At 35.7% G+C, this 16,318-nt stretch overlaps 1 protein-coding gene across 1 annotated transcript in view; it reads right to left on the bottom strand.

The window, feature by feature from the left end:
* The window catches only part of GPC5 (glypican 5), a gene marked incomplete at both ends in the record, with an annotated part of 614,716 nt that overhangs the window by 403,310 nt on the left and 195,088 nt on the right, over positions 1 to 16,318 (bottom strand). Inside the window, one exon of the mRNA XM_082277454.1 lies at positions 11,270 to 11,390. Coding sequence (XP_082133580.1) covers positions 11,270 to 11,390 — 121 coding nt within the window. The remainder of the gene's footprint in view (positions 1 to 11,269; positions 11,391 to 16,318) is intronic.

Here is a 16,318-nt window from a genome sequence, read left to right as displayed (position 1 = left end):
CACAGACCTGAGTAAATAGGTCTGTTTCAAGGCAGAGTTAGGGCAAAGCAGCCACTTTAAGAAGGAAATTACAGTTCGAGGTAACAGAATTGGAATTTTGCAGCCTCTTTCAATCTTATCACTGTATTTTTATCACAGTCATTCATTATTTGCACTTTAAAATGTCTCCCTATCTTTCACCACAATCAAGGCAAAAGTTTTCACAGAGGCTGTAATACACTTCTCTCCTGCTTTCCTGCAGGACTAGTTAGTACCTAACAGTAAGACCTTACTTCAGATATCTAAAATTAATTCTTTCAGTTATAGTCCTGACTGACTGGGAAGCAACATTCTTGTTTTTGAGCTGGGTTGTCATTGTCCCAGACCTGCATACCAATGGGAAACATAGAAGTTCAGACACCTGTTAAATGTTGAATAGGACAGGGAAATATTTATGGAATTAGGTGAAAATCATGTGATTATTTAAAAGAAGAAAAGGAACTGGGGAGGGTCAGAAAGCAGAAATAAGAAGCTGAAAAGGGGAAACTGGACCTGGCAAAATAGTACTTAAAGGATTATAGAAGAAGGATAGGACAGTTCTGTATTCACTGCAAATATACATCCCATTAACAGGCAGAAAATAAAGGAAAACACTTTTTTCTAAAATTAGCTTACAGTACCTCTATCAGCAAAAGGCTCTAGTCCTCACAAAATTTTTCGTCGTTTACACAGGCTGGACTATAGGCCAGTGTACCTGTGAGAAAATTTATATAGTAATCACATGTCAAGTAAACTAGATGAGGATAGTGATTACTTTTAATGATTTTGCTCAACTGAAGTGACAAGAGAGTTACAGGAAGAGAATTTTCTAATCAAAACATTACCATACATTAAAAACTGGAGTCTATATGTTGTGTTTAGGAATTTACAGATACAGGATTGCTTTAGGGTTCTCTTTAGAGTTCTCTTTAGAGATTCAATTAATTGTTCATTCCTTGGAGGTTTTCTTTCCTACAGCTGTTTACATCAGTGAGACAGTCCATAGATCAAGCTGAATGACTCACTGAGAGAAAAAAGAAAAGCGCAGGGAAAAGAAGAAGCAGAGGTGTCCCACCAATGTCCCACTACCAGGAAAGCACTTGCTACAATTATCACCAGTTCCAGAGAAGGAAGGAGAAAGAAGTGTCTCCATTTTCTTTACAAAGTATGACCTACAAGGATGGAACTTTGCAAACAAGTTAGGGTGGGTCTTTGGCAGCAGAATGTTTAGCTCTTCTTCAAAGCTTTCATCTGTCTGCTCTTAAAGATGAAGCTTAACAGACACAGACAAGAGTTAAGAAGGCCACAACACAGCATTAAGGATCTGGTAAGCAGGCTGGTTTTAAGCCAACAAATAAGGTAATATTACTTTTAAGATGTAAGGTTTTGAAAAGTCATTTAAAGAAATGAACACATTAAATAAATTAGAGTGCACAATCAGTTTAATAAATTATATTAAGAATGGTTTGGTTTTTTAAAGACAAAAATTGAAAAATATTTTTCAAAAGTAATAGCTAACCTGTCTTGTAAAGAAATATGTAAATGTATATTTGATCAGGTTACAATCAAAGTTATTATTTGTTCTATATATAATATATCCTGATAAGTTTTCTTCTCTGAATGCATTTTTATTATATTCTTGTTTTAGAAGGAATTCAGAATCAGCATATTTATCAGGCTTCTTTTTTTGTTGTTTTTTAAACGTGTCAGTTAAAAACAGAGCAGTGTAATATTTCTGTACTGGAGAGAAGTTAAGAAACCTACCCACAAACCTAGCACATAATCATAGTCTGCCAGAATATATATTTGTATTTTTCTACATTCTGTCTTGAAACAAAAACTTTTAAAAAATGCACAGCACAGCTTGTTTCTGGCACTTCATTTTAATCCATAGTCCTAAACAGCTTTGCTGAGACTTCATGCAAATTAAATACTTCACCTTTGGTACTGATTCTTCAATTGCTTGCTGACTGACTCTCTCAAGATAAAACCAGGGTTGGGGTGAGCAAAATTTGTGACCTTAAACTATATGGTACAGTTTAAAATACTGGTGGTGTTATCCACATAGATTTCAGACCCACAGGGTTTAAAAGCATTTGAATGCTCCATGCATTCTGCTGCTGCTTTCTACAACTTCTGAAACATCCAGAGAGCAGATTAGTTCTTTAGGCAACAAACAGCCCTCATAGATAACATGAGATTTCTGTTTATAAGATTTCAGAGCAACAGATTGCCTTCCAGACTGATATTTCTCGTGCCTACAGAACACATTGCTTATTTTACAAACTGGCAAGGGTAACAAATTATGATGATGCTTGCAGCAAATGACTTGCTCTGTATTGCTCTCCACAGGTCACTGCCTCCGAGGATTTCCCAGGACTGAGACCAAAAGCAAATAGCCTGTCTCAAATAGGAAACATTCAACATGCTCAAAAAGGATGCATTGCTTTTCAGGCCAGAAAGTCTGTGGTCAACAACTTTTTTCCCTTAACAGTTAATTATTGAAATGTTTCTGTCTTTTTTTTTTTTTTTTTTTTTTTTTTTTTTGTTATTTTGTGTTGTTGTGGTACCTGTTTTGTTTTAGATATCACAGTTTTGCATAATGACTGTTGCACATATCCTACGAAATGGTCTTATGATCACTGATGATAAAGAAGCCTGTTTCCTTTGTGCTTTTTTATAGTTGTTGACAGCATCTTTTCATGTCCATAGCATTTATGACAGCTCTTCCCAGGTGTATTACCTGCTGCTAATAGCATATGAGTTCACACAGTATAGTCATAGAGTCAATAGAATCATAGACTAGTTTCACTTGGGAGGGACCTTTAAAGATCATCTAGCCCAACCCCCAGTAGCATTCCCCTCAGCTGTGACACTAGGACTGACAAGAGACAATGCATTCCCACTGTATCCTTCAACATTTTCAGAACTGTCACTATCTTTGAACAATCTCTGCTCCTGTACACAATCCACAGCCAGCAAACCAAGGTGGGACAGAGTGCTCAGCCAGCACCAATACACAAATGTCCACAAAGTACAGCCACCCTGCTTATTCCCTTGATATCAGCCTAGTGGAACTGCTCACATCCGAATTTCCATGGTGCAGGGGAAACCACTACCACAGGATCATGTAAATGGCACTTACATCTTAATGGTACCTACTGTTAACGCCAGTTACTGTCCCACTCTTCTTTTTCCTTTTTAATGTATTTGCTTTAATACAAAGTATTTTGTTAATGTTACTGAGATGTTGACAGATTATATCTGTCATTAATTAGTACTAACAGGAAGTTCCTACTCAAATTTCTGTTGATACTTTCCATCTTACGTGATATTATTCTATTTAGTTGCTGAGCCCCTACTCTGAAGAGGCTGTCAATTAAGCTAACTATGGGATGGCTTTGTGATATGTGTCAGGTTTCATAAGTTAGAACCACTATTTGATTTTCACTTCTGACTAGAGAGTTTATATCCTGCTTTACTTAAACCTTTTAAAGCCTTATTTGATACCAGTCTACATTTCTCTTCTCGTTTTACCAAACATGTTGTTCCAAGCCTGTCAAATTTGAGAATATTCCTCTGTTATTAATGAAATAAGAATATTGATTTCAGAAGTATGTATTATAATAGTGAATGGGGTGTGGTGGTCTTTATGAGGAGCATGTGGAGCTACCCTAGGCTCCACAAAATCTCAAAACTCTCCTTCCCTTAATACTGTACTTAAAAATGAGGAGGTAGAACAATGGTCCTGTTTTGCTAAAAAACCCAACACAAGCAGTTTTTACCAGCTATAACAGCAAACAATTTAGGTGCAGAATAGACTTTTGTAGATAGGATCTGCACCATAATGAATACTTCAGTTAGTGTCACTATCCACCTAAGTAGCTAGAAAAGGCTGTTTTATTTTCTCTGCTTCTGTTCTCCTCACAAAACGGATAAGAATTGACAGTATCTCCCTGCTGCATCAACAAATATGTTTTCTCACTGTGCACTGTGAAGGGCTTTATAAGAAATTCAAGAAGAAAAATAGCAAAAAATCAAATATTAAGGACTTTTTTATTAGCCCATTATTAAGAGTTTTATACAAATTTGAACAACAAACAATTTCAGAAAGCTCTGTGCAATGTAGACTCTTCATTTCAGCATAAATCCTATTTAAAAAGGATACCTCAAAAAAATGATCATTTGTTCTAAATGAATGGGACCTTGATTAGCCCTTAATAGCTTTGGTAATCCAGTTAGTGAAAAACAAAAGCTGGGGAAATTATCATTGGTGTTTTAATTAAATTACTGATCAGAAGGACTATGTGGCTGGTGACTGTTCTTTTTAATTTATCTCTTGAGCATCCCAACAGTGGGAGATGGATCAGCTGAACTGCATACCCTCCTAATCACTTTTTTTCTCTGCCTTCTACCTGTAAACTATATAAAGGTTTGAGTTTACACATAATTTTCCAAGACATACAGTCATCTCAGAATTTTCATATAACTTTTGGTGTTTGACTTACAAATACAGAAGGACCACCTTTTTGAGCAACAAAAAGGGTTTATACCTTTGTGGGAACTGACAGCTGCACTGAAAGTCTCACAGATTTCAACTTGGACACAATCACTTTGTACCCATGAGAATTCAGTTTGTACCCATGAGAATTTTAGCATCAACAGAAGCAAGAAACCAAAACAATAGAAGAAGAATGCACAGCTGTTTGCAGGAGGTGGTTTTTGTTTTAGAATGGGTGTTAGTTGTAGGTAACCAACAATTTGTAATGTAGTAACTTAGGAGCCAATAGATACACAGCACGGGTGCCAAGAAAAGTATATAACAGAGGCTTTGTAGAATTAGAGATGCTTTTTGCCTGGGGTTGTTGGTGTGGTTTGTGCGTGTTGCATCCATCTCAACAGCAACATTCCTTCACTATCGTCACAGAACTGTGAAGAAAACCTTTTGACTCTCAAGAGATACAAAAGCATCAGCAATCCCGCACTGTTTTGTGTACTTTTGAGGCTGGAAGTTGAACTATATTTTAAAGGGAAGAGTATGAAACTCAGAAAGTAACTTTCCACCTCATTTCTAACTGCTTAATATTTTTACAGGAATTCTGCCAATATTTGACATGCAATGGTAATAATCAAGTATTTAGTATATCGTTGGCACCAGCCAGCAGCCAGAGGCAGCTCAGGTCAATACCATGTGATAAACCAGCTCTCCATAGATGTGATAAAAGACTGAAACAGCTCACACAAAAAATAAGAAATAGACTTCTTTGTCAAGTAGGAATATTCCAATGTGAGACATCACTAGTACTCTCCTGTCATGCCTTGACAAAACCAGAATTTTTCCAAGGGTTTGATTTCAAAAAGACAGTAGCATTGTATTACTTCCAGAAATAAAAAAAAAACCCAAATAAACAAAAAACCCAAACTAAAACCAAAATAAAACCAGAAGGTGTGCCAACAAATCACTGGGGAAAAAATTAACACAATCAACCTACTGAGCTCTACTGAGCTATTCTGTACCTGCAGGTTTGTTCTAACTTTGGATGAAACTAAAAAGTGAAAAAAAAAACCAATAAAAACAAAATCTAAGGCAAAATTAACATTTAGATATGCATTTGTACTATGAATACAAAAAAAAACTTGTGAGGAAGTCTTTCCTAGTCCAACAACAGATAAATAGGCAGTTTAGGAGCAAACACAGCTGAAAGCAATTCTAATACCAGTGAAAGTTGAATAGCTGCTGCATGAAGTGCACTGAAATTTTGCTTCCCATTTACCTGTTATTGAAAGCTACAAACTGCAGGTTATGCTATATCAACAAAAAGCATTTAAAAAAAGAAAGGGAAAGAAAAGTTTAGAAAGTGAGTCTCCAAGAGCATGCTGAGTGTATCAAACTAAGTATCTGTCTAATGCTGTACTCTTGAGAATTCTCTCATTCCATGAGAAAGTATTGCATTTCAGTCATTAAAAAAGTCATCAAAATGTCTAATTTGTGACTTTTATACAGGTGTTGGAACTCTTTTAAGAGACAGAGGGGTTTTAACTATTAGCTGATTATTGTAACACTACAGTAAGTAGGCACAACTGCCAAGTGCCACACCTTCTGCATGAATAATTTCAAAACATGGTTCTTTGTAAGAGCAGGTGAGGATTCAGGTAATATATTCCATCCCCATTTCCAATCCATACTTGGACAGCTCTTACAAAAACACATATTAACTTGCCTGTGCTGTGGTACACTGATAAAAGCTTTAAAAAATGCAGATGGAAAATTTAGTTGTTAGCATGCCAAATCAGTGTCAAAACAAAATCTCATCTCACTATTTTTGCAACCTTTTTGAGACATGTAAATGGGCAAATGGCAGCATGGTGAAACAGAGTGTTCACCATGCCATAATAATGACAAGTAGTAAAGAAAAAATTAGACTGTCACCAACATTTAATGTCATATGAAGTACTGGCATTTACTTTTTTAAGGAATGTAAGCATCAATTCCATTAGGGGACAGTTTGCAGCCCTTTGTGGAGAAAGTAAATATTATTTTGTGCATATCAGCTAGCACTCTGGTGGTATAGCAGTGTAAGATGGGATCTTTTCCAAATAAGTTCAGACATACCTTTTACTGCACCAAGAATATGGTAATAATTTATCCTGATAGAAGCATTTAAATTTCCAGTATCATCACTAATGGTAGGTGCCTCTGGAGATCTCCAGAGGGAGATTTGGTCTGCCTAATTTAGACGGTCAGACATAGGAGTATCTTCTGCTATGGCAAGATTTCCTAAAATTAGGAAGACTTTACTTACACTGTAAATAGAAGGTACAAATAATGTCTATTATTTTCAAAAGCAGTATCTTTTTGAGATTACTTTCTGAAAGAAGAAACACACTGAAATGACCGAGGTCCAATTGCCTGTAATCACAGCTCCAGAATATCATACTTCATAACCTTAGTATTTGTACTTGCAGGAATGATTAATTAATCATGGTTTTAAATTATTGAGGAAGAAAGGAAAATAATTCCCAATACCATTTAGGCCATATGCAACTGACTTTGCTTATCTTGATTACCTATTAGAGTGATAGTTGCAGATTGCAGTACATAAAAGAATATGCACTTGAACCCGTAATTTGCCTGCTGTGAAGATAAATGAATGAAGAAGAGCCCATCATTTAAAACTCTCCAAAACACCAGTCTGTACAAGTAAGGAGTTTTACAGAAGATGGTGACTTTGTCAAGCCATATTCAGCACTGACTGGTTCAGCAGAGTTCATATCAGTTCCTCTAATTGCACTTTGTTGTTGTGAATATGAACCTGTGGAGTCCAGGGCAAAGAATACAGCCGTCGGGGTCCAACAGAATCAAAAAGTTCTATTGATTATTTTGTAAATCTGCTATTTACAGAAAAGGGAGGATTACTGAGAGCCTCTCACAAAGGAGAACTGCCCAGAAACCACAGCCTGCTGAAAAGAGATACTGTCACTTATGCAACCTGGGGTTGATTTCAGGGGTTTAGTTTTTAACAGTTAAAGTTATTAACCTGGAAAACAGAGTTTAAGCATTGTATATTTACATATTTTAAAGCTAATTCTTTGCTTGGGATTTTTATGCCTTTGTATATCCAACTGACAAAAACAGAGGAGATAGTAAGAAATTACTCTTTTTCTGTATGCAGGATAGAATGGTCTTAATCTGTTTTCCTAAGTAAACATTAAACATGAGCAGAAAGGGATCTCAAAGATATCTTCTCTTTTGCTACTTAATAATATTTAGTCATTTTTTATGGTTAATATGTGCTGTCTGGTTTTCAGAGAGCTCACTGCACCTTCCCTTAAATGGGCTCTCCCTTTACACCTCAAAATACTTCCTTTCTGCTTGGAATCTTGAAAGTAAGAAGGGAAATTACATGCAGTTGGTGATAAAAGTGGTCATCTGTTTTGAAGGCAAAGATAAAATAAGGTATCAGAAAACAATGAAGCTTCCTAACAGAGTTTTTATACTCTGGATTTACTAGAAGGAATGACTTTTTCTGATTTGGAAGGACAAAATTTATTCAGGAGATGCTTTTCAATTTGTCTTAAATTACGCATTCTAAATGCAAAACTGGCCAACTTCTTGATATTAGCACTTCCATAGTTTAATCATACTTTTTAAAAATTGCAAAACCAAAAGAATAAAATGAAGTTTGTATATATATGTAAAAATATCTTTGTATATGCTAAATATTTCTCTTTAGAAAACTATATGTGTCTAGTTTTTATATAAAAAGTTATTCGAGAATAGTTTTGAAAATAGTTTGTGTGTTGAAACTGACAACCTTCTGGAAAGGGCTCAGAAACCTGACAATCCTTCAGAACTGACACCAACAGCAGGTGTCACAGTGCAGATGCTAACATGTGGGTGAAGTACCCAAACTCCTTTTATATTGTACAACATTAAAGAACTACTGTTCTTCTAATCCTGATGCATACACTTACACAGGGCCAAATGAACAGCTCTCGATGGTCTGCTGAGTTGTACTACATATAAGCGAAACTTAAACACTGAAATGCAGGTATCTGATTAAAGAACTGAATTCCACCTCTGCTGCAAATAAATACTATAGGTTATCACTGATTAAATTGCATTTCAGTGCATTTCACCATTCTTACTATGAAAAGTACTAGAAGCAAAACTTTTGATTCTTTGTGCATGTTGATATTTACTAAGTGGTAGAGACTGTTCAGTCCTGAAGGCCTTGGTACCATCACAGGTTTTATAAGGAAAAGAAAATCAGGCTGTACTTACCACAGATACACAGAGCTCTGACAGTGGTTGAGAAGGAAGGACCATATCATGACATGATGAGACAGTAGGAAATGTTATTTTGATATCCTGAATCTTGAAATGTTTAAAAGCTGATGTGGAAAGTCAAGTAAAGCTGAATTACCACTCTAATTTCCTCTCTCCTATTATGGAGGGAAAATGGCTGTATACAAAACACAACTAAGTAACGAAAATGTACTTATTTAGCAAGGTTACAGCAACATGTGATTTCTATTAAAATATATATTGTTTCCTCCATAAATAGCAACCTGAAAATCTGTTTCACCTTAAAGCTGAATTAAAGTATATAGTTTTATTAATTTCAGGAATGATTAGTTTTGAAAAACTTGACAAATACATTTTGTTCCTACTAAGTTAGCTATTTAAAATTTTGAAGTTCAGTAATACAGCTTGGATAGAGTGTTAGCTTTAAGTATGACTCTTTCTATCTCTGAGGCAACAAAACAATCCATTCATCTCCCCTTATTTTCTGCCCATCATAAGCTTAACATGTGATTCATCTCTTTTCATATCACACAGGACAAAAAGGTGATCTTTTGTAATTGAATCTCTAATTTGCACTCCTCATCCTACTTTCCCAAATGGCAAATAGTATAGAAGAAAGCTTTTTCTGCAGCTTCTCCAGCCCTTTTTTTTTTTCCCTGATGAAAAGCAGTTATATGTCAGGTCTCTAAGGAATTTGATGCTCTCTTTATCCCTTGACCCTATTTTCATACTCAGAGCTACAAGGAAAGAAGCTATCCCACAGAAAGATAATATATTTGGAGGTTAGTAAGAATTCAGTATGTAAATTATATGTTCTTTTTCCCAAGATCTACTCAAGTTTTTAGGGACAAGGGCAAGTAAGCTCTCAAAATTAAATACTTTATAATGGAAATACTCTATTCAACTCTTTTAGATACTCATTCAAGGAGAAAACAACACAACTCCAAGTCTCTAGAGGAAACCAACACAATAAACTCTACAGTGAAGTTTTAATATCAAAGGAGGAAGGCATTCCTGATAGATAAAAGACCTTGGAGCTTAACCAAGTAAGATTTGCAAAGTTTTATCTTTGCACAGTATTTTGTAGTTATTAATTAAATCATGCCATCTCTTGTAGGCAAAATTGCACTATTTTCCCACCATTGTAGTTACCGTTTTAATAAAGGACAGAGACAAAAGCATGATGCTGAAGCTGGAGGGATACAAAAGATATTTCTTTTAAGAAGGAAGGAATAATAATTGCCTTTGAACTTCAATTCTAATGCCAGTTCTCCCACAAAACAACACTACTGATGAAAAAGAAATTTTTCTGGTTTTCTTCTTTTTTCTATATCATCACTCTTTGTTTTGTTGTCAGAGAAGAGTTATTGTTCACAATTAGAGATATAAGAACCAAGAGGGTTTACTGTGAAGCTATCAGTAATATTTCAACCCCAGAAATCATGTGGGAAACTGTATTTAAAAGCTGTTAAGAAGTTGTATAAACAGAATTAGAGCAAGTCCTTAGACAGAACTAAATGCACTAGGCAAGAAGGCATTTAATATCTCTAATTCTCATGTTTGGGGAATGGGGTAGAGAAAGGAGGTGGAGACCATAAAAGTGCAAAGCTTCATGGTCTCCCTAAGTAGCCTCTCCTTTCACCAGTGCAGAGGAGAGGATACTGGGTTAGATGGGTCATGGACAAGAAATGTCAGTAGAACCTTTCATATCACTGAGTCTTCAGATCAGAGCGAAAACTTACATTTTTAAACTGAAATACAGAGCTGCAAATAAGTTGAAGCTGTTGGCTTCAACAGAATGATGTTTTTGTCCTCCAGTTCTGGCTATCTGTGCATACAAATGCAGCATGTAACCAGAGATACCTGTAATCCTGTAAACTTATTACAGTATTATGATTGTACAGAACCATATTGGAATTTACTCCTGTAAGCCTTAAACTTAGTAACTCACAGATATGTACATCAGGTAATGAACACCAACCCGTTTAGCAGGCATGTAATTTCATTCAAGCTTCCTTGTTTTTCTATCTGGCATCTAAAGAAAAAACATTGCAGCAATATAAGTTAAGAAAGAACCCAGACTTAGTAAAGAGGGAAGAGGGAAATTATGTTTTATTGTTATTTAAACATATGCACCCAGTTAAAATCCCTAAATCACACTGTTTGTGCTTCTGTTGCTTACTGCAATGCCGAGCTGAGGTATTTGCAGGTACAGATGGCCCAGCTGCCAGGGCCTCACTTCCTACACTTATCTACCATTTGCAAGCCTTTTAACTAAATCATTTGGAATAACTGAAGTGAGACAGAGAGCAACTAGTGTTTTGCTGTGTACTCAGCAGAAACTTGAATTAACAATTAGCCTTTATGGTGCAGTAAATTAATACTTTCATTACTAGAGTGGTAGTTAGAACCACACTGTATCTATAGGAAAAAGCATCTTACCTGAATAACATGCTTCAGCTTGTCAATAATTTGACTTATTACAGGATCTGTTCCCTTCACTTTTACTTCTGGATTTGCAGACTGAGCTTTGATTCCACTGCCAACCACACGGTGCGTATAGCTAGTTTAATACAGAAACACACATAAAAATGGTTTAGTAACTCACTCTACTCTCAGAGACTCATCTTCCAGTTTGTATTATCTCTCATGGCACCAGCATACCTCTTTAATGAGATGCATTAATTTTGTGCACATATTTTTCACAAAAAAGAAATACAACAAAATAGAATTACTACATTCCACAAAGTTCTGTTATTTATTAGAGCTTTAATTTTACTGCAAAATTTAATAAGGAAGGTTATCTACATTTTGTAGCATGAAGCATTCAGCCCTGTGTATGGCTTTTTGCATGTGTGCAAAAAGACTTTCCTCCATTTTGATTTTGCTAAATACCAACTGCATGAAGACTGCTGAAATGTACGGCATTCAGGTTTTTAAAACAAACTCCACATTCTACACATGCTGTATGATCAGAAATAAAACTGAAGTTTCCTAGTATCTGTGTAAGTGCACGTGCAGACAGAATATTTGTTGAAGGATAACAGCCAAATTGTGCATAAATTATTTAGCATTACATAAATTATTTAAGTAAGAGTAGGCCAAATCATACTTGATATATAGATATATAAAAAGAAGAAATGAAAAACAGATATAAGTTGATTCAAAAAAGAACTGGTGAAGTAAAACATTGTTTCTAATACATCAAAATTCAAAATACAGTAAATATACTAACCATCAAGCAGAATTCTGTAGCTTAAGATGCAATTCTTCATTCAAGTTACCATATTATATGTAATACTCAAGTTATGCAAGAAAGACTGAATATCTACCTTCTCATCACAGATATTGTACATTATGCAAATACTCTCCATATGCTATACTTTTTCTGCATACTCTATAAGAGGATAGCTCTACATGTCTCTGTCTCAAAAGTATTTTGCCAGCTGCTATGCTGTAAGAAAAAGAAAGGAAATAACCTTATCAGAGTAAAGAAATGTCTAATTCTTGCCTGTTAGATCCACATATAAGCATAGACAAGACAGCATATTCAAATTTTGCAGAATTTCTTTTATGAAAAACATTACGGGTCCTCTTAGCTCTGCAGAAAAGCTTGTATATATGCTAAACAATGAATGCAGTTCAATAAAACAAGGTTGCCACATAACAACAATATTTTGTCCTTTATCTTTATTTAAATATCACCCTAAACGACATTTCGGATATTCATTCCTAAGGAAGTGTACACACTGAATATATGAATGACTCATATTCTTTAAAAGGTGTTATTTTGATTCACAGCAGACAGATTTTTGTGCTGTCTTGTAGCAATGGAACTGTTTGCCAGCTTGAAGTGATGGGGAAAAGCTTTGTATAGGGGTGTGTACAAAATTTGCAGCCTGCCTGCTAGTCTTGGGCCATTATTTAATGCAACAGCTTGGGCTGGGTCAACAAATCTGGTAATTCTAAGTGTGAAAAAAGTAAAAGCAAACATAAAAACCTTAAAAAATTTTCTTTGGCAGTCATTTGTATAAAATAAAATATATAAATAAATAAGGAATTAATTCCAGCTGAACAGTGCTGCACTCACCAGAAAAAAACAACTGGTTTAACTGAACATACTAGTTTAATGCAATATCAAAATATATTTTCATACCATAACATTATAAAAAATCTTGAAGGTTATGTCTATCCTTTCTATATAGCGGTCTTGTTCTGTTTCACAGCATGCAAAGTCTGTGTTCTCACTTTCTGTCACTCAGAATTCTTCAATTAACACCTTTTTTTCAAATGCTGCAAACCCAACTATTGCACATTTGCCTGTGAAATGCATAACTGTGAAAAAGAATACCCTTTCTCTTTTTTTAATTCAATGACACTCATTTCTCTAACCATGCAGGAAGAAATAAATCATACAGAAGCTGAAACTTCCCTAGACTACAACTTTATTAATTTAGCTCACCTGGGAATTATTTGGCAATGACTCATTCAAGACTGGATATCATTTCTTTTTCAGCTATTTCTGCAATGAAATCAGAAGTCTTGCACAGCTGGTAGTTGCTGTAGGAATGACTCCCTTCTTTCACATGAGAGAAAGTAGCTGGCAAAGTAATGCTGTCTTGTGAGTGGACCTGATATTAGGAGCTCCAATCGTGCTCTCCAACCTCTTCAGAGTTAACATTCTCTAAATTCCTCTTCAGCTTTTTTCAATTGAGAGTGGGGAAGGGTAAGAAGCTGGAGCAGAGGTGATGTGCGTTGAAACAGTGACAAGTAGCACACTAGTGCTTGATAACACCACATCTTTAAGTCTATTGGCACTGAACAAATATTAGATCATTAGGTACTGGTGTAAATAACCTTGGTATTATTTGTTCTTACTTGCTCTGAGCTGTTTAGCACCTTTCTACCTTCCTTCTCACTACTGACCTTTCTCTCACCAACAGCTTGCATAATCCTTTCTGGTGCTTACAAAACGAATTTGCTATTTTCCCTGCTTCCTGCTGCCTGCAGGCCTCCTTATCCTCCACAATGTTTCCAAACAGAACAGTAAACCTTTCCACCTAAAACCTTCACACCACCACAAACCTTCACCCTGGCTGCCCGAAAACTCTTCAAATTTCCCAGTTCTGTGAAAACTGACACATTTCATCCCATTCTCTAGACATTTTTGTCTGTTACAAGCTCCAGAAGCTCCCAAATAACATACAAGATTATGTCAACAGAGAAAATACCAATCCTTATATACCAACCCTTTGGACTCAGTACTGGTATAATCACTACACATTCCAAAGTTTTCTGGTTTATCAAGTTTACTAGATATTTACCACATTCCCACCTTGACTCTTAAAGGAGTTGATATTTCTCTCCAAAAATCCTTATACTTTTGAAGTGATGTGTTATTATTCTAGCTTTTTAACGTTTTTACTCCTTCGAGAGTTTTTAATCCTGTATTCCGAGACTTCAGTCTTGAAATTCATCCTCCAGGTTCTGGATGTGAGTTCCCTCCCAGGAACATACACGGAGCAACCATCACATATGGAAAACGAAGAGCTGAATATCAAAAATTAAGATTCATTTAAATGGAATTCCATTTGGAAGAATATTTTGCCCGAAATGTATTTGATTTGCTTGGCAAAAGCAAAGCCCAGGGGAGGCTGCAGGAGTGGCTTCTGGGAGAAGATGCTAGAAGCTTCCCCCATGTGTGGCAGAGCCAATGCCAGCCAGCTCCAGAGCAGACCGAGCCCAAGCCCATCAGTGATGGTGGTAGCACTCCTGTGACAACAGATTTAAAATGGAGGAAAAACTGCTGTACAAGAGGAGATGGACAAGATGAATTGAGAATGAGAGAAACAGCCCTGCAGACCCATGGAGAGAGGAGCCTGTGCTGAAGCAGGTTTGCTGGCAGGTGACCCTCTGAAGGACCCATGCCAGAGCAGCCTGTTCCTGATGTGCTGCATCCTGTGGAAAAGACCCACGCTAGAGCAGTTTGTGAAGAACTGCAGCCTGTAAGAAGGACCTACGACAGAGAAGTTCAAGGACAACTTTCTCCCATGGGATGGATCCCATCCTGGAGCAGGGGAAGAGTGTGAGGAGGAAGGAATGTAGAGACAGCATGTAATGCCCAAATGTGAGTACACTCCATATATTGATGTAAATTAATATATATGTTTGCATTTTTCTTGTTAATGGAAACCCTAACCCATATTAAATTTGTTCTCACTGCAAGCTGATCCAGCTTTGACCAACTGACATTAAAAGCTCTCATTTAACTTTGAGTTTGTTGTAATTATATGCTCTGAGTCATAAAGTCATAAAGCAGATTGAAAACCTTTCTTCTTTCTTCAGGTGTATAATAAGGCATTGACAAAACCTTATGAAGTATTGCTTTATTGATTCTTATCATAAAAGCAAAATTATGGAAGTCAACATCTTTTTGTTTAATCTACTATTTTTCTGCTTGAAAAGGTATCTTTTGCATACAAAAACTATAAATTACTTTTAAGTTGTTGTTTCATACTCCACATAATTGTATTTAATTAACAAATGTCTATAAATCTAACATCTGCAAATATTCTAATGTAAACGAAATGATCTGTCAAAGCTAAACAGGCTATTGGGAATCTTGAGCATGATGCACAAAACTTCATCCCTGCAGACTCACATTTACATGCAAAATATGTTTCCCTTTATTTGGAGGTGGGGGGAAATATGAAAATCTCAGACTCTTGGTTTGAAAGACTTCATTCATTTTAAAGTTTTAATATGGCATTAATCACTTTCTGTTTCTCTAATTCCTAATGTACAAGTAATGGGAAAAATATTTTAAGGATCCCCACAGAGGTAGCCTGACTTAAGCAAGTGTTGCTCAGATTTGAATCCTGGGGAAAAAAAAATGACAAATTTCTTGCTAGAGAAATAATAGACCCGCCATCTGTGCTCATTTCTGTACAAGCATGGTAATGTATCACATCACTTTAATAGGCAGACTTGGTCCCCAAGTACTATTCATTTTCATCAGCATTAGGAAAAAAACCCAAGAACCAACATATTTGTATTCTATAAACATGTTTTAAAGTGATGGATAACAAGGTGCCCATTTTCTGAGCTCAATATATGAATATTCATATAAATTACCTATTACTCTCTACTGTATTTATGAATAAAATTGGTAGGGTTTACTTTTGATTCTTTCAAAATTTCTGATAAAAGAGAAAATCATGCTTTATTGGCTATCACCGATTTCTTGGTACATGCAGTTGGAAAAGCTATTAGAAGTAATAAATACATCAATTATTGTATGATTCAGCCATTTTGCATGTGTTGCTTCAGGAAGATCTGTACATGTATATCCCTCCAGCACAAAACAATCTGTATTACCTTGTGATGACAACTAATACATCATATTTTTTATGATTATGATTATGATTTTATTTTTTGAGCTACTTTTAGGTACTTTGGCCATGTTTCAAGCGGGAGATTAAAGTAACAAAA

Source organism: Coloeus monedula (genome assembly GCF_965178545.1).
Source record: "Coloeus monedula genome assembly, chromosome: 3".
Classification (NCBI taxonomy): domain Eukaryota; kingdom Metazoa; phylum Chordata; class Aves; order Passeriformes; family Corvidae; genus Coloeus; species Coloeus monedula.
Note: the sequence above shows the minus strand (reverse complement) of the source record. Positions and strands in the feature narration are given on the sequence as shown.